Source organism: Mus musculus, chromosome 1 (genome assembly GCF_000001635.26).
Source record: "Mus musculus strain C57BL/6J chromosome 1, GRCm38.p6 C57BL/6J".
NCBI classification, from domain to species: domain Eukaryota; kingdom Metazoa; phylum Chordata; class Mammalia; order Rodentia; family Muridae; genus Mus; species Mus musculus.
In genome coordinates, this window is record NC_000067.6 from 89,626,873 (window position 1) to 89,646,304 (window position 19,432).

The 19,432-nt window shown below is 49.5% G+C and overlaps 1 protein-coding gene across 2 annotated transcripts in view; it reads left to right on the plus strand.

The window, feature by feature from the left end:
- Positions 1–19,432, plus strand: part of Agap1 (ArfGAP with GTPase domain, ankyrin repeat and PH domain 1) — a 440,472-nt gene that overhangs the window by 172,062 nt on the left and 248,978 nt on the right. For both annotated transcript variants that reach the window (NM_178119.3, NM_001037136.1), the window contains exons 4-6: positions 889–974; positions 3,516–3,657; positions 7,288–7,422. In NM_178119.3, coding sequence (NP_835220.1) covers positions 889–974; positions 3,516–3,657; positions 7,288–7,422 — 363 coding nt within the window. The remainder of the gene's footprint in view (positions 1–888; positions 975–3,515; positions 3,658–7,287; positions 7,423–19,432) is intronic.

A 19,432-nucleotide genomic window follows, 5' to 3' on the forward strand; every position in this document is an offset into this window, starting at 1 on the left:
CTTAGAGGTCAGTGGGTTCATTGTGGGTTCCTGTGAGGCATCTACAGAAGTCCCAAAATGAGAGCCAGGGAGGGATGCATCCCCCACAGTAAGACTAGAGCCCTTCCCTGAGAAGACACAGAGAGACACGAGAGGGCACCTGAAGCCCTGAATGCCTGAGGGTAGTTTTGGAGGTGGCATGACTCCACTGTGCATACATACCTCACAGTCCAGTCCTGGGTATGTTGGGGCCACCTTTGGACCTCCCTCTGCCAGTGCTCTTTGCCTTTTGTCCCAGCAGGGCCCCAGGTGGTTTCTCACTAGCTAACCCCATGTGGTCTCTAACGCCTCCCTGTCAGCTGCTGCAGCGCTCTGTCTGATTGTGCAGTTCCATCGGTAGCTGTGTCTAACGTGTGTAGTAGTCGGGCATCCTTCCCTAACTGTGGCCTGTGACTTCGGCGACGCCATCCTCATGCCGTTGTGTGTTCCCCTCCCACGCACTGGGTTTCCCTTGAGGAGAATACAGGTTCTCAGGCGCTGCTCAAGCACGGAGAGCATTTCTGGGTTTTGAGAGCCTGCCCTCTGCTTGCCAGTGGGAGAGAATCTCTCGACTTATGTATTAAGTAGACTTCTCCATGAGAAGTCTACACTCCTCAGCCAGGATTCCTGGCATTGCACAGGAGGCCGTGCCTGGTAACCAGAAAGGAGCACGGGTTCTTAGACAAATGTTTAAATCTGAGTTCAGCTCTAAAAATGCAGCGCTTGTGGGAGACACATAAAATCTACTCCTAAGTTCTCCCAGCCAGTTCCCTGCCTGGCCTAGAGTGTATTTTTCCGCAAGAGAAGCCCGTGTCTGTGTGCCCCACCCCCTCCATCTTCTTCTGTAACATTGTGTTTTGTGTGTGGCAGGTGGCAGGTTCAAGAAGGAGATTGTTGTTGATGGACAGAGTTATCTGCTGCTGATTAGGGATGAAGGGGGCCCCCCGGAGGCACAGGTGAGTACTGCATGCACACCCAAGCCAGACTGATTTTTTTTTTGCTCTTTGATGACTTGATCTAAAGGCTGAAACAAGACAAGAATCAAGTTTAAAATAAGGGAAGTTAGGTACCCAGGAATTTTGGGTATGTGTGGCTGATTTTGTTTTTTATTTAAGTTCAAGTTTTTAAGAAGGAAAAGCAAATATATCTGCTCTGAAATATGACTGTCAGAATGACTTCTAGAAATTTTTATACGTATAAATGCATCGTGTTTTGGTGCCCTCCCCTTTAATTGATCTCAGAGCAATCATTTACAAAGTCTGCTGGCTGGAATTGGGACGCTTTTCTGGCAGTTGACAGGAGTGGGCATCTCCACAAGCTTGCCAGCCCTTGGCCTACGTCATTCCTCACTGAACCCTAGACTACAGTGTACTGTGATTCCTTTGAAAAACGTCTCGAAAGGTAGCATCAAAACTTTTATCTGGCTTCATTTTCTACTGACACCATGATCTTCTAGCTAAGTGAAAAGAACCTAGAAGTAGGCACAGCCCACACCTGATGGGATGGCACATACCTGCTAAGACAGCTCACACCTGCTAGGGCAGTTCACACCTGCTAGGGCAGTTCACACCTGCTAAGACAGCTCACACCTGCTAGGGCAGTTCACACCTGCTAGGGCAGTTCACACCTGCTAGGGCAGTTCACACCTGCTAAGACAGCTCACACCTGGTAGGACAGTTCACACCTGCTGGGACAGCTAAGACAGAAGGAGGGCCAGGTAGAAGGAGGTGCAGATGTTCCTGATTTCATATAAGGGGTTTCGATCTAGACCACTTCCTATGCTGGAAGACGGGGCAAGGCCTTCTCTTTTCTGCCTCTTGGAGGAGAGTATGTCTTAGTTCCACGTCTTTTTTTTTTTTTGGTTTTCGAGACAGGGTTTCTCTGTATACCCCTGGAACTCACTCTGTAGACCAGGCTGGCCTGGAACTCAGAAATCTGCCTGCCTCTGTCTCCCAAGTGCTGGGATTAAAGGTGTGTGCCACCATCGCCTGGCTTTTTTTTTTAATTATTTATTATTATATGCAAGTACACTGTAGCTGTCTTCAGACACAGCAGAAGAGGGTGTCAGATCTCATTATGGATGGTTGTGAGCCACCATGCAGTTGCTGGGATTTGAACTCAGGACCTTCAGGAGAGCAGTCAGTGCTCTTAACCACGTAGCCACCTCTCCACCCACTTAGTTCCATGTCTTTTTTGTGATAAAACACACTGGCAACATAACTTTAGAGAAGAGGGTTTATGTGGCCCAGAATTCCAGGGTACAGTCCATCATGTCATGGGAGTCCGGGCAACAGGGAACTTGAAACAGCCACAGTCAAGAGCAGGAAGCGGAGGATTAGTGAGGCTTGCTCATGCTCAGCTCACTTGTCTGTACAGTCCAAGAAGATTCTGCCCACAGTGGGCGTGTCTTCCCATCTCGCTCAGCATAGTGAGAACAGTCCCCCATAGACAGGCTCAGAGGCCCATCTCTTTGGTGATCATAGGTTTTTGTCAAGTAGACAGTTGACACCAACCATCACCCAGGTAAGGGCTCCCCCCTGGCAGGTCGAAGAGAGAGGCACTCAGTCGGAGGCACCCCAGGCTTCCTGTACAGCCGCCACTGTGTCCTGACAGTGTCTGTGGCTCTGCCTCAAGAAAACTTTGCCCCAAGGTCTTACTGACCTATGTGTGTGCCATTGGAACTTGAGGTCTGTAAGTCTCTTGGGTAAATATTCCACATTGAAACGCGTACAGTTGTTGCAGGTGGCTGTCACTTCACACGCAGGCACAATTAATTAGGAGCTCTTCCTTGACCCTAAGAGCTTCCCCGGGGTGAGCTTCCAGGGGGAGATTGGGGCTCCCTTGTTTGTTTACACATGTAAAGAGACAGACACAGACTGGATCCAGACTGTCTCAGCTTCTGTGAGAGAGGGTTGCTGGGCACTGCAGGGAGCCTGGTCTCTCCCTCAGCTTCATCCTCCCAAGAGAGCTGTTGTAAATAAGAGAGCTGTTGTAAATACGATGATGGAAGAGGCCTGGGTATAGATTAACCTTACCACTCCCCCTTTAACTTTGCTACAAATGAGTAGTAATTTCCCAGCAGGGAGCTGAGTGGGTGGGTGTGCTTGGTGGCTGCTCAGCCTCTGCTGTAGCAGGAACTCTCTGGGAAAACACTCTCACTGGTGTGCGCTGTGGGCACTACGACTCTTGAGCACACTGTGTGGGTGCAGAGGAAGAGTCCCCACTCAACTTGAGGTCCACTAAGTCTTTGGAAGGTTCTGTGGAGGCTGTGTGGACTGACCCCCATGGCCTGTTTCCAGATGGGGAGGCTTCAGGGCACAGGTAGAGCCTTGCATCTGCAGTGTGGGACACACACACACACACACACACACACACACACACACACACACACACGAGGGAACATCAGTAATTTGGCCATAGTGCATACACGGACGTCAGGCCTCACAGCCTCATCCTGGGCCCCGCTCAGCTGCCCTTCTTCACTCCTCTCTCTGCAGTTCGCCATGTGGGTGGACGCGGTCATCTTTGTCTTCAGCTTGGAGGATGAGATCAGTTTCCAGACTGTCTACCATTACTACAGCCGAATGGCCAACTACAGGAACACCAGTGAGATCCCATTAGTGCTGGTGGGGACCCAGGGTGAGTGCCAGCTCTGCTCGGGTGTTTCTGAAGGTTTTGTGGGCATGTGCGCAGTATGGAGGAATTTGGAAATGACCTGAAGCTGAAAGTGGGGGCTGGGGCTGAAGTTGCTTTTCAGAATGAGAATTACCATCACGTGGCCTTTCTTGATTAGTGCTATGGAAATGACACTCAGGCTCAGACAGACATCTGCCACCCCAACCCCATCCCTGGTGCTTTAGGAAAACCTGTTGGCTCATGGTTTGTCTACATTACGATGCCTTAGTTGCCTTTTGCATAAGACACCTTGTAATCAGGTTGTTTTTATTTATTTCTGTTACACCAAGTGTCTGGTTAATTTCGACTTTCAGTGCCCGTTTGGTACTAGCTTGTGACACACAGTTGAGTTTTGCCCTCACCCTTGTTATTTCTCAGGATCTCATGGTCTCTCCTTTTCTACCCAGCAGCCCCTTCACAAAGGCCACAGCCTCCCTGTGACTTCAGTTATTACTGTCTTTCTTATCACTTAAAACATGTCCTCTGAGTAAGGTGATTGTCACACAGAATCGGACAACTCCCTCAGCCCTGGTCACAGACTCGCTCTCAGGAATTGGCCACTGGAGTCCAGCCAAGGTTTTAAGCAAAATTGTGGAGTATTCCTTCCTGACTTTTCTAAAATTTGAGCTGCTTTTGCTATTTCATTTGGAATTAGTAAATCTGGTATTTACCAGCTGACGTGCAGTCAGGGTTTGAGAGCTGTGTAATGAGGCACTGGCTGCCTGCCCTCAGTGTGTCACTTCTAAAATATTAAAATTGTGTTCCCATAGAGACCACCATTTCTTCCTTCCTTTTTCCTTTTCTTTCTTTTTCTTTTCTTTTCTTTTCTTTTCTTTTCTTTTCTTTTCTTCTTTTCTTTCCTTTCCTTTCCTTTTCCCTTTTCCCTTTTTTCCCTTTTCCCTTTTCCCTTTTCCCTTTTCCCTTTTCCCTTTTCCCTTTTCCCTTTTCCCTTTTCCCTTTTCCCTTTTCCCTTTTCCCTTTTCCCTTTTCCCTTTTCCCTTTTCCCTTTTCCCTTTTCCCTTTCCCCTTTCCCCTTTCCCCTTTCCCCCTTTCCCCCTTTCCCCCTTCCCCCTTCCCCCTTCCCCCTTCCCCCCTCCCCCCTCCCCCTTTCCCCTTTCCTCTTTTCTTTTCCTTTCCTTTCCTTTCCTTTCCTTTCCTTTCCTTTCCTTTCCTTTCCTTTCCTTTCCTTTCCTTTCCTTTCCTTTCCTTTCTTTTCTTTTCTTTTCTTTTCTTTTCTTTTCTTTTCTTTTCTTTTCTTTTCTTTTCTTTCTTTTCTTTTCGGATGCATGCAGTGGTCTTTCTTATTTCTGAAGCCTGCAGCACCAAACTCTGCCACCCAATCTTAAACCAAATAGAAGACTTTTTTGTTCCTATAGCTCCCTCTGCTGGTCACCTGGAGACAGTGCTTTGGTTTTTAATGTGCAATTGGCCTTCCTGTCTTCATGTGGTCCAACAACAGGAAAAGTAAAATACAGGTGATACACACCTGTAATCATGGTACTAGGGAGTTGAGAAAGACAGATTGCCACTGAAGGCTAGCCTGGGCTACAAAACTAGACTGTCTCAAAAATACAAAGCAGTGTGGTGGTCCGTGCCTTTACTAGCACTCTGGTGGATCTCTGTAAGTTCAGGGCCAATCTGATCTTTGTACCAAGAAGTTAGCTGTACCAAAGTTGTAAGCTTTGTGCATGGTACACTTGCCATCCAGGTAACCTAAGATGAAGTATGCAAGCAGATGATATAGGTCCTATACAAGTATCACAGCCTGTCATGGAAATGGCTAGAACATCTATGTGTGTGTGTGCATGTGTGGACCCTAGAAGTCCTGAAACCTGCTACCAGAGCATTGACACTGTGCAACATGGTGGCATGGTTAAGGTGTCTGCTCTGGAAAGTCCTCAAGTGGAGTCTTAAAGCCATTGCATCTCCCAGCCAGGTTTCCCCCACAGTTGGAGCAGGGGAAAATTCTGAAGGAATGCTTTGTCTATGACCGACCGGGCAATTCCCAGCAGCAGCCCAGTGTGTAAGAGCCATGTGGGCCTGCTTCTGAGACACAACATTTTCCCATTGTGGACTCTCCGTGGCTCATGCTGGCTGGAAAGAACAGATTGCCTGCTGCATTTCTCATGCCTACAGCGTTTGTTTCTGTTTGCAGTGGGGCGGAGTAAGAGTCCAGGCTTTGGCCCACGCTCCTAGACTAGAGCTAGTGTAGCCCCTCAGTGCTTTGGGAGAGGAAATGTCAGGTCAGGTAGTCATGTGTCAAGAGTCAGTGGACATAGGACTTGACCTTGATCTAGGGTTTTTTGTTTTTTTGTTTTTTTTAATCTCTTTTATCTCAGTATGGGACCAGCTGTTCTGGGGCCCTGCTTGGACCTTGTTACTGGGCTGAGGGACCAAGGGCACCTATGGCAGAAGCTGGACTCTGTGCGGCTTCCCCATGATATTCTGTCAGTACCCATGTGTTCCATGCTCAGTGGGCTCCTGAGGCACCTGTGCCAACACTGGGGATGTCGGCAGCAAGGCCCTCAGGTGATATGAGAAGGTGCCTGAGGGTTCCTTTCTGCTGGCTAGGCTAGGTGGTTTTAGAGGCCAGGGGTTGTTAGGGTGAGAGAGAGAGCTGAGAAACTCTTAGGGATACCCAGCCTGCAGGAGGCCGGGAGGCCAGTGCTGAGAGGTGGTGCTGAGCTCAGTGCATCTTCTAGGGCAGGAATGGCCTATGCTTGCTCATCTGGGGCCACATGGGGGAGTGAAGGACCACTCCGGTGCTCATTAGGCCTGTTCTACCCCCAAAGACTTGCAGTTAGACTGATTAGGAGATGCAGCGTTAGGACACTGCCAAGTTAAAGTGGGTGCATACGGGGGCCAGCTAGAGCTGAGCTGAGCTGCGGGCCCAGGGCCACCTCTGTGACACACTGACCTGAATTCATATGTGGATGGGGTAGCTGCAGTTTGTTGGGGTCCCAGGCTGGATAAAATGGGAGCTTGGTGGTCTGTGCTTTCCAAATTAGACAAAGGCTTCGAGAAATTATGGTTTTAAATTTATTTCCTTCCTATTTTACTTTAAAAATAAAAATGTTTACGCCTTTAAAAAGGACCTTTTCCCTACTTGTTGTAAACATATGTCAGATATACTTACTTGTTGGGCAAGACAGATGGACATGTTCTTTGGGCTGTATCCGAGGAACCTTTGTTGGGGAGGCTGTTGTCACATGGACACCGAGTGTCCAAAATCACACATTTTGTTTTTGTTTTTGTTTTGTTTTTCGACACACCAAGTGAGCCTAAAGGATAGGATAATGAGCCTCTCTCCAAAAGAGCCTTGACCTCAGTCCTTCTACCTTGGCCTCCTGAGTGTTACGACATGTGTGACCTCCCTACCCCAGGGGTTGAGTTGAGCCCAATTTTGAGGATGAACTGTTTTCAGAATCCCAACTTCTGGGAGGAATGACTTCTCCATGGGCTTTGATGGGTTTTGAGTTGCAGGGGCCCCCAGAGCTGCAGGAAGCAACTGGCTGTGGGGCAGGGTTAAGTCCCGTGGGCTCTAGAGTCATGGGAAGCAGATGCTAGTGAGCACCCTGTCCTTGTCTGTTGCAGATGCCATAAGTTCCACCAACCCGAGGGTCATCGATGACGTCAGGGCTCGGAAGCTCTCCAATGACCTGAAGAGGTGCACGTACTATGAGACGTGCGCCACCTATGGGCTCAACGTGGAGCGGGTCTTCCAGGACGGTAAATGGCCAGCTTTGTGACTGCAGGGGCTCTGGGACACACTCTGGGAGAACAGTCACACGTGGCTGTGGGGACAGAAGCCCACCACGTAGTGTGCAGGCAGCAGCGTTGGGCAGCTGCTCCCAGTTACACTTTTAGGGGCTGTGTTCAGAAGAAGGAACCCTGCAGAGTAGTCCCTGATGGCATCTGTGTGTCACTGTGTAGCCTGCTCTGCACAGGTGTGTCACTGTGCCCCTGTGTGTCACTGTGCAGCCTGCTCTGCACGGGCGAACCGGTACTAAAAGCTCTGTCAGTCCCACTGTGCTCATATTCGTGGCTATATTGCTCATTCTTAGCCCGATCCTGCCTTTAAGATGAAGGCATATATATTTGACATTTGGTCCTGGGGAGATTAAACTGAAAGAGCAAACTCTGAACCCCAGAAAGTAAAGTCAGAACTTGGGGCTAAGAGTGTGGGCCAGCCTCAGTTACTGTAGACTGCCCACCACAGGGACAGTGGGATTCGTGGGGAGTTCACCTGCCGGAGCTTCAGGCTCCGCTAAGGGAGGCATATTCATGTCAGTCGTGGTGCTGCCGGATGTGGGTTATGAGAGAAACCAATACTAAAGCAGGGCAGAGGCAGGTGGGGAGGGGTAGCCTCTGCCTCAGGGACTTGAACTTCTGGATAAAGAGTGGGCTTAGAGTCGGGTCTTCTGAGGACACTCCAGAGCTTGTTCCTATTCTCAGAGGCAGTTGGTTGTGGGCAGTCAGTCTGAAGACCTTTGGCCTAAATCTACGTGTAGTTACCCACTTCTGTCTCCTTATTTCTGTGTTGGGGACTGGCAGGGAGTAGAGAAGGACAAGCCTGAGATTCTTACAGAAGGGTGGGAATCAAAAAGCCTTGCTGTTCACAGACCCTGAAGAAAACTTGGTCCCAGCAGCACACTCAGAGAACAGGGCCTGAGAGCGTAATTTAGCCTGTAGAATGCCTGTGTAACATGCACGAAGTCCTAAGTTCAGACTCCAACACTACATAAGCTGGGTGTGGTGGCATGTGATTGTGGCCTCAGTACTTGGGAGGTAGAGGCAGGAGGATCAGGTACTAAGCCACACTGCAGGTGTGAAGCCAGCCCAGGCTGTAGGAGACCCAGTCTTGAACTGGAAACTGTGATCTTTGGGTTGTTTGAGTAAATGGCCTGGGTTGTCTCACTAACTCTCCAGCTAAGATTTGGGGCCCAGCTCTTTCTACTGCAGTGTATTTGAGCACTGGGCCACATTGCCACCCTTGTGTTCTGTCTCCCCCTCCCCCGAAGCAGCCAGGCTTTTCCAGAAGCTTGCGTCTCTTTCCTCCTCTGCCTCGCAGATGGTTACCTGTTCTCTGGGTCTCAGACTTGATCCGTTCCTTCTGTCTCACTCTGCATTTCATTCTTCCTGGTGCCAAACCCAAGGAAACTCAGGATTTCCCTGAGACGCTACGCGTGCCTCTGGGTCCCAACTTCCCTCTTCTCATCCTTGTGTGTCTATCCCAGGCCTCCCCAGGTGCCTCTGCCTGTGGTGCATACTCAGCAGCAGCCTCCCTCCTGTCAGCCTCAATGGCATGGGCTGCACTGGGGTTGACTGCTCGCCCAGTAACAGAAACCGTAAAGATTAAGCAAGGAAACTGCTTAAGGACTGTAGATGACCCAGAGGAGTTCCAGCAGAAACTCCATACCCTCCAGCCCTTGGGGACAGTGGTTTGTCATGTGGGTCTCCAGAGGATGCTTGTGTGGGTTCCTTCCTTTCCAAGACTTTGTGACTTCTTACATTTATCCTATTTAGTACTCACGAGTTTTCCCTAGTGACAGGAGCCAGTCCTACACAAATGATCTTGCGGATCGGTAGTGGGCACTATCAGGCTTGCAGCACTAACTGGCAGGCATAGAGAAACATTTCTATTCATTCCTCCACTTCGGCAAATTCTCATAGGGTGGTTCAAATAGCAGATAGCTTTTCCTCAGAGGTCTTGATGCAGAAAGCCCAGGTTCAAGGGCCTGGTGAGGGCCTGCTGTCCTGTTCACAGTGTCCTCACTGGGTGGGGGGACGAGTTTAAGGTAGGAATTTGGGCAGGACAGATGCTCTGTTCCCGGCACGGCTCAAGGTCACACCTGGTAACCGTCTGTGGGATGGAGACGTCGTCCCGTTGTCCTCTCCAGCAGGCGGGATGCTGCCGAGGGTGCTCTTTCCAAATGCCAAGGCAGTGCGATAGTGCAGGAGTGCTGCCGTGGACCCCTCCCTGCAGACACACGGTGTTCTCGGGGTCTGTTGCCGTAGACTGCACACTTGAGTTCATCTTACTTATTTTAGAATGAGCACAGTAAATCTCAAAAGGAAAAATGTCCATGGAGCTAGGACAACTAAACACCGGGCAGGTCTATTTTGTGTGTCCATAAAGTGTTTTCATTTATATGAAGAAGGAGGTTTAAAAGTAAGGTGGAAATTATCCTGCTTTAATAGGATATTTATCTTTAGGTGTTTTCTTTTACGTAAGCCATAAACTCCCTTTGTTAGGATACAAGTCATAGTTCTTTATATGTAAAGAGATTGAGGCACACAGGGCTGTGCACTCTGCATTTGGGAGGCTGAGGCAGGAGAGTTATAAGTTGGGAGCCAGCCAGGGCTATGTGGCAAGATCCTGTCTCAAGAAAGAGAAAGACAAGGGATGTGACTCAGTGCTGAGTCTGAGGCCCTCAGTTCGGTCCCCAGTATCACAAGAGAAATAGACACACAAGCAAGTGTAATTGAGACTCAGGAAACTGAACATGATTTCATGGTCAGAGCCTGGATTGCATCTGACATTTGGGGGAGCCCAGAATGTTAAGCCTTAACCAGACACTAGGCCATTCTGTCATTAAAAGGCAGCACATGAGGCCCTTAGAGTTGAGGTGCATTCCTCTGTGTACAGCTGAGGAAGGGCGAATGGCCCGTGTGGGCAGCAGCATCCCTGGGTGCTCCCTGCACACCAGAGTCTGTTCCCACCAGTTGGCTGGACAGCTTTAAGAGAGTTCTTGGTGTTTGAATGTGGCCTCTTGGTGTCCCAAAATAGAAGGTGAATTGTAGCATGGGAAGAGAAGCAGAGTTCTGTCTGAGTTGCCCCCGAGCCCGTGGTTGATGTGCTGTGGTCTGTGCATGGAACTCTGGGTATTCTGTAGCCTGGGGTCTGGAGGGGCGTGGCCTCCTGTCCCACCACCCAGCCTTCACTCATTGCTCACCAGAGCTCAGCCTTTGCACTGGGTGTCATTGGCTGGAAATGGACAGGATGTGGAGTGAGGAGTGAGGACCCATCCGTTAGGAGGTTTGGGTCCCCCAGGGAGGATGGTAGTCTCCTTGAAATGTAAGCTCTATCCTGCTTGAGTGGGGAGGAGGGTGAGTATGATGGGCCAGGTGTTCTCTGCCCTCTCCCCCTCTTCTCAGCCTGGGACATGTTGGCTGGTGGAGAAGAGCAGAATGTCCACCATGGATCCCTTTAAATAAGCTTCACTCAGCAGGAGCCATGTGCTCTGTCTGAGTGGTTCCAGCAGCTGACTGAGCTCAGGCATGGGGCTCTCTGCCCTGCCAGCAGTGCCTCAGGGAGGTGGCCGGGGCAGCTGCAAGCCAAGTGTGTGGGCCTGGGCGCAGTGGCTACAGGATCACTTGAGGGTCACCTTGGCCAGTGTCTTCAGACTGTGTACTTCCCGGCACTCCTTGCTGTTTGCAGTGTCAGGGAGAACAGTCATTTCAGTGTTCAAGTGAAACCCTCTGAAGATTTCGTGTATTTGTTCTCTCAGGGCTCAGATGAGTACATGAAAATGAGCTACAGAAAAACTAGCTTGCTTCTTCAGACATGCTTTCTCTGTTGCTATGCTTTGTTTTAAACAAAAGTTTTGCTCATTGTTATGAATGTTTAAAACTGCATTTTAAAAATCACTTGTGTATGCATGTGTGAGAGTACGTATTTGTGAGAGTCTGAGTGTATATGAGAATGTGCATGCATGTGCGTGTGTTTAAAGGCAAGGACTCTTATGGCCCTGAGCATCTCTGAGCTTACGTGTGGTTGATGACGACCTTGAACCATGTTCTTCCTGCCTCTGCCTCAGGTCCTATAATAATAGATGTGTGTCATCATGCTTCCTAAAAGGAAAAAAATTCCGAATGATCTTGTCTTAGTCACTGTTCTGTTGCTGTGAAGAGACACTGTGACCACTGCAACTTGTCAAAAGGAAAGCACATAATTGGAGCTGGCTTCCAGGTTCAGAAGTTTAGTCCATTGTCAAGGCCGGCAGACATGGTGCTGGAGAGATAGCTGAGTGTTCTGCAACTGGATCCACAGGCAGCAGGGGGAGCGACTGGGCCTGGCTTGGGAATTAGAAACCCCAAAGCCCACCCACAGTGACATGCTTTCTCCACCAAGGCCACACCTCTTAATCCTTCTCAAGTAGCGCCACTCCATAATAACCAAGCATCCAGATACGAGAGCCTGTGGGGCCCATTCCTGTTCAAACCACCATAGATCACATATGAGTCCTTTCCTACTTAGACCTGTTGTTGTCAAATGAAACATTCCCACTTTGGATGCACGAGAATGGAAAACCCCATATCCGAAGGTTCTGGACCCTTGGTTGGGTCCCTGGCCCTCACTTGCCAGGGCTTCTTTTGCAGGCTGGTATCTATCATCCTGGTGCATGGACAGGCATCTGGCAGAATGGTCCCTATTCTGGGAAGGCATGTGACAAGCCTCTAACTCCACCATCCTAGTGGGTCACATTTATGCTTCAGTTAACATTCTGGAGAGCATTTTCTTAGCCATTCTGTCGTGCATGGTGATAGCTTGCCTGTGTGCAAATGATGGCTGGGAACCTGTGCTGGGAGAGATGACCTGCCTCTTCCTGGCTATGTCATACAAGCATCCACTGCCCCCACGACTGGCATTGGGTACCCAGAGAAATACCTTCCATATCACACATCTCCAGCTACCCAGTCAAGCAAAGATGGCTGTGTTACGGAGCCTGTTTGGGGTGTGAAGCCTGATGGCCCATGTTGGAGCAGTGCTATGTGCATGTGTCCTTGTCTGGGCTGGAGCCTCTCAGAGCATTGTGCCGTGCTGACACCACAGCTCTTTGTCAGTGCTGTTGCAGAGCGGTTGTCCTCTCTGGGGCTTGCCTGATCCTCTCTTGCAGTCAGCCTCATCCTCGTTTGGGAGTCATTCGGGTTATTATGCAGTTATTTCTGTTGTTTTTCTTCTTTGTTTATGAAAAACTAAATGTGTTTTGGCAAAGGAATACATTCAAAAAAGATTTTTCATCTTTGGAAGCAAGCAAGCCATAGATGATCTGAAAGTGTTTGAGGCATTGAATATAATTGGAAAAGGGAGCTAACGAGCTAAGCTCTGTTAGCATGCTCTGTTCGGCTCTGGTGAAGGAGGGCGGGCCCGTTAGGCATACACGAAGGTATTTGCTCCCAGTGTCTCGTGGTGCTTCTGGTGTGTCCCACAAAGCTGGCATTTCTGGTATCTGCCTGCACTTTCCTATGTCACCCCTCAGTTCTGAAAACTTGTTGAAACTTCCTGGATTTGTCATGGCTGGATCTACAGTCTCTACTGTTAACAAGATAAAGGCCGGCTTTGTGGTAGGGCGGGATGGGGCAGATCTGATGCTCCAGTGACACTTGGTTAAGAGACAAAGGAAGCAAGGGAAAAAGTTGCTCACCCGATGAGGCTCAGTGCTAATGTCCAGGGCTGCCATGGGAAGAGAGTGAAAACGTGCTTCAGGCTCTAGAGGCAGCCAGGGAGCCTCCTCAGTTGGCTCCTGAGATGACTGGTAGCCATCTTCATCAGATGTGACCATCAACCATGAGTGTCTCTGGTCATCATGGCCTGGTGGCATCTCACAGTACAAGCCGGTGGAAATGAGAATCGGCAGGTTGTCTCCAGGCAGTCACATGGGCAAGGACCCAGGAACTCTGGCTACATGGAAAGGCCTCCACCCGATCACATCTGATCCAGCCACAGGTGGAAGAAAGTTTGATAGGTCAGGGTGGATGTCTCTGTTTGTGCTGAAGCCTTGTGCATATGTGATTTAAGTATTTTACAAGTCTGTGTGCCGTTTGCATGTCTGGTACCTACAGGGGCCAAGAGGAGGTGTCAGATCTACTGGAACTAGAATTATAGGCAGTTATGAGCCTCTAGGAAGGTGGTAAGGATTGAACATGGGTCCTCTGTAAGAACAGCTAGTGCTCTTATCCACTGAGCTGCCTCTCCAGCCCTGAATAGGTTTTATTTATAGTGACCAGTTTATTAGACACAATATTACCAATACCCTATGTAGGTCTGTGCATCTTCAATTCCAGTTTATTTCCTATCTATGAGTAGCCTTCACATATCAGAGGGTTCCACCACAGGCTGAATTAATATCACCACTACATCTTCAGTTTCTGCATAATAAAACAGACTCAGAGACTCTAAGGATGGAAAGAAAAACCTCAAATAGTTTTTGGAAAAGGCATGGATCCAGAATCCTGATGTTCTCGTTAAGGTCCTAGCACATGCCCCATTGGTGAGCCACACATCGCCGGAGCTTCTGAGACAGGAAGTAAACAGGACTGTGGCAGGATGAAACTAGTTTAAGTGACACTGAACTTTTCCAGAATGAGCTGGGATCTGTTTGAGGTGATTATCCTTGAAAGAGCCCAGAGTTTCTGAATGTTATTATTTCAATCACTTCATGTTATGAGTGTGCCTGTTCTTATTAGACCTTCCATTTTTAGCTCTGGTCCATTGGACTGTTCAGTAGACCAAAGTAGATGGACTTTAAAAGAAGAATTCATTCCTTAGCTTGTTAGTTGATTTGTCTAAAGTCACCCATGCAAAATGGACACGTTTCAGTGGGTATCGCCATAATGATTGTTAAGGTCGGTGGTCCAGACCACAGCTGCTGCCCTGATGATTCAGGTCATTCTGAAACCTGGCCATTCTCTCTTCCTTTTGGAGACAGGTTCTCATGGTAGCCCAAGCTGCCTTTGAATTTGCTGTGTAGCTGAGGGTGAACTTTTAACTCCTGATTCTCTTCCCTCCACCTCTCAAGGTGCTAGAATCCTAAGTGTGAGCTACTATGTCTCCTTTATGTGGTACTGGACATCAGCCTAGGCTTCATGTGTGCTTGGTGGGACTCCTCCAGCTGAGTTCTAGCCCACATTCTTTTGTTTTGGCTTTGTTTGAAGATAGGGTCCTACTGTGTAGCCCCTGGCTGGCTTTCACACGTTGGTAGCCCTCACATCTCATCCAGGCCTGCTGCTAACATCTTGGCCTTCACTGTTGGGCTGACTGAACCTTTCAGAGGTGGGGCCTGGTAAGAGGGCTTCAGGCCCTTGACGGGATGGTGAGGAGATGGTTCCTGCCCTCTCATTCACACTCACAGGGCAAGAAGAGCAGTTTGGCTCTACCTGTTCCCAGAGGGATGTGCCCTCCCCTGAGGGCAGAGCATTGGGGCCCAGTGAACTATGAGTACACCTCTCTGAAGCCACGAGCCCACGTTACTCATAAGCTCACCATCTCTATTTGCTACAGTGGTACACAGTAGGAAGACAGCAGAGTCTTATCAAAACAACCAGAGAGAACAGTGACTTTTTGTTTGATAGCATGAAGGGTGGTATAGGGACGGAGGCTGCTGTCTGTGACAGTTTCTTACCCCAAGTGTGGAATTCCTTACACTCTCTTATGGGAAATGCTCTATACATGGATGCTTGTATCTGTGCAGTAACGCCTGTGTCAACTCTCATGCTGCCAGAATTAGATCATTAAGCACACTATTAGCGAATCCTCTCTGTTTTGATTTTCATGTTAAGACTCATGCCTGGCTCATAGAATTAATTTTATCAATGACATAGAAAATGGTTCTTTTAATCTGAATCTGTGTGGAGGCATCAGTACCATGGTTTGCCCCAGGATTTCCCCCTAATGGCTTTCGCCAGCTTGAATTAGCTTGATGTATCATTAATGCATACAAATGGCTTTTATTTTTGTTCATAATCTGTTCATAATGCTACGGTGCTCTGCTCTTCCTAATGTTTTTAAAATGATTGAACAGTGATGTGCTTTTTGACCTATTTAGCCCTCTACAGAGGCGCTGATCAAGAGAATAAGAAAATGTCACTTAGCTAGGACAGTCAGGAGCTGTTATAATCTGTAGCTGAGGTTTCCCACTCATTTGGAATCTTGCAGTTGGTAACCCTTCTTCCCCTCTGCTCTGAATAATCTTCATTCATTAGGGCGCAATCTACAAACGCTTGATTAGCAGCGCTCTGCTCTCCCAGCCCGTGGAGGAGGGATAAATGTGACCCTCAGGAGGCCCATCTTGTAAGTTGGAACCTGTTGTTTATCATGATGGCTTCTTTTGTGACACAGAGTGATCCTGGCCAGGCGTTGGCCCCCACAAGTTGGAGAGTTTGGGGTACATGGTTGGATTGATGACCTGGATTCCCCAAAGGTGAGCTCTGGATTCTGGGATCATTGTGCCAGAGGCCAGAGAACAGCTTTCCCTGGGTTCTGGGCATCAGACTCGGGTTCTCGGGGCTGTGCAGCAGCTGCTTCCATGCTGAGCATCTTGACAGCCCGGAAGGACAGACACATTTGGTAGCCATCTGTGGTCATGAGGGCTCCTCCCTGAATGGGCTCCCTGGGGCGGGGGGGCGGGGGGCACTCGGTTGGTGCCACAGCTTGCACCTGTCTCCTCCAAGTCCCACTCCTGCCTCGGTCAGTCCCTGTGTGCTGGCCCCTCGCTCGCTGAGAACACATCCATCCCTGGGACCCTGTGTTCAAGCCTAGGCTGTGCTCAGTGGATGTCCAGGCTCCCTGAGGCTTCTCAGGAAGAGCTGCTCCACCCAGAGCAAGGGCATAGCAGAGATGGTGAAGTGCCTACTCTTGTCTCCCCTGTTGTTGAGATGCTCGCAGCCTTGCACCTGCGGCACTCCAGTCTGCTCCAGAGGCTGTGCAGGCTGTGTTCCAAGGGCAAACTGTAGGTAAGCTCTTGTCTCAAATCTCAGGCATCTTTGCACCAAGATTTTATAATGTGTGTGAGTTCACTTCTTGCCTGACTTACAGACTGGGTGGCTTTCAGAGGTAGAGAGATGCCAGGCCTTGTTTGGCTTCACCTGTCCCGCTTAGGTGAGCAGTTGGTACCATTCAGATGTGTGTGTGTGTGGGGGGGGGGGGGGCGGGCATGCTCAGTGGCAGAGCAGACACATTCAGCTCTCTGTGTTTGGGCTCCAGGGTTACCTTGGTTTTATATGTCGTGCAGAAAGCCCTTTACTGCATATTTATCTACTTACTTTCTGCAGTGCTGGGGCTCACGCCCAGGGCTCTCAAGCCAGATAAGCACATTACCAGTCATGCCTTCAGCCCACTGTGATCAAGGTCCAACCTGAGGCCAGAATGCTTAAATCTCTTAGTGTTTCATAGAACCAGAGCCTTTTAGTAGTTCTGGGGACTAACTGGCTCTAGCCAGTGTGCGGACTGTCCCCACCCACCCACCCACCCACCCACCCAGGTGATTTCTTCACAGAATCTACAAGGTAGGAAGGCAGGGTTGAGCTCTGTTGTAATCTAGTGGAACTGCCACTAGGGGGTGCCAGAAGCACTTAGAATATTTTCATTCTGTATTTTCTTTTCCCTTTTGCTGTCACGGTGGAGAGAATACAGACACATTTTTAAAAGTTGAACTTTAGGGTGTGCTGCATAAACCGGAACTAAGAATCATGAGTTCGATCCCTGGAGCCCACCTACAGGAGGAAGGGGAGAATCAACCCTACAGAGTTGTCCGATTCCTTCCTTCACACATGCTGTGGTACATACACACCCACATCCACACACCCATCACGCACACACACGTGCACACACGCTATGATGGTAAAGTTTACGGCTTTTGTCTTCAGTTGTACTGGAGCAGCAGAGATCCCAGAGCCTCGCTGGCTCAGCGCCTGCCCTCCAGGATGTCATTGCAGTGGGAGCCCGGACGTGAGGTCAGGGCGATTAGGAAGGCATTAAAGGAGGAAGTGATGTCACTGAGTCAGCTTGCCACCGGTCACTGGGGAAGCTCCAGCCGAGGCTCCCTGCCATCTCCACATCCTGTCTTTGCCAGCATTGCTAGTTGATGTGGGTGCAGAGGCAGCCAGGCAGGCAAATGAGTGACATTTGGCCCTGGGGGACAGAAGACTTGACTCTCTGAGAATGTCATCACACCGTTATAAATTCATGTTTACTTTAGTAAAGTAGATTTCAGTAGATTTGTGTATACTTTGTATCTGCTTAGAAACATTTTAGCACTTTTCCAATTAAAATATGTTAGGAAAATAACCAACATACATGCCAATAAAAAGTGGTCTGTTAACCCCCACCACTAGTCAATAGCATTTTATTTTCGTTTAAGATAGGTTCTCCTGTTTCCCAGGCTGGCCTCAACTTTACATGTGGATGCCCTGGATCCTGCCTCTTCCTGCCTGTTGGGATTGCAGGTGCTACCACATCTGGTTTATGTGGCTCTGAGTTCAAACCCAGAGCCTTGTGCCTGGCCAGGCAAACACCCCAAAAACCCGCTGTAGTCCTAGAATAATGTTTTATGATTAATATATTCTGTTGAATTTCTAAAACTTCTAAAATAAAATCGGAAGCGCTGGAGAGGTAGCACTTGTGCTTTCCGAGGGCCAGAGTTCAGTTCCCCGCACACATGGGAGCTTCACAACTGCCCCGAGATGGACTTCCTGCGCTTCCTGTGAAGCTCTTTAGAGACAGCCTCCTCTGTGCTAGAACCGAAGCCAAGGCACCTCCCTATTGGGCAGAGCCGCCCACCTCCTCGGCTTACATGTGACATTCACTTGTGCGAAGCTGCCATGGCCTCCCTTATCACAGAGGCCTAGCACCTCTGAAGATGTCCTAGAAGCAGCAGGTCAGGTACAGAGCCGTCACAAAATGAAGCCGTGTGCAGCTTAGAGATTTCCTGGGAGACTCCTCTCTCCCGAGTCCACACTTGCCGTCCCCTTGGAACACACAGCAGCCTATGTTCAGATGAGAAGCACAGGCAGCACCCATCACCAGGCTACACTGCCTGCACTGGTGCCCGCTCTGTCTCCTGCTGCAGGAGAGAATGTGGCACTGTTCCCTACCGCCTGCCCCCTCTCAGACCCAACCCTAGCCACTAGCATGCTTTGGTTTAGCCTTGGCTTCACGGACTGGGACACATACATCTTTTCCAAGTGTGGCCAAGTGGCCTAATAGTCATGCAAGGAATATTCTTGGGAAGGGTATATTTTCCTGTGCCCAAAGGCAGAGGTACCGAGACACCCGAGGCCTGGTGGGTTCCCTTGGCAAGTACAGAGCTGAAACAGGCATTGTACTTGTTACACATGGGTGGTGGGTGTGGGTCTCATCCTCACTGTACCCTCTGTCTCCCCACTGTGGTTTATCAGGTTCTCAGAGTTCTTTCAACTGAGACTTATGCACTAAGTCAGGGTTTGGGTGTCTTAGAGTGACTGAGTTCCTCAGGCCCCAGGTTAGACTATTAGGCAGCTCTGGCTCCATTTTAGCCCTTCCTCCCTACGCCCACCTGGTCCACCCTGTATGGATTCACACATTTCATGTCCATGCCTTCTCCCCAGCTCTCCAGAGGATAGCTGTGATGCAGGTATGATCGGAGCATATCTGTGAAACCTGCATGCTCTAGCCCTGCATCCTGCCCTCCTTTCACTCTTGCTGATGCAATGCTTCATCTTTTGGATTGGGTCTCTTTCTCTCCAGCCTTGCTTTTGCCCCTAGGATGTCCCAGCAGAAAACTAGGGCCTTAGAAAAATTTCTTCTCTTGTCTCTACCTGCCTCAGGTCTTGTATCTGGAGCCAGGGCTGCTGAGCTGAACAGGGCCCAAGTTCCTCCCTTGGAGGTCATAATCTACTTGGCACAGCACTTTCTGAAGCTAGAGTAGGTGCTGGTGCAGGGTATGGGTGATGGCATTTGCCTGCCTGGTGTCTGTGCAAG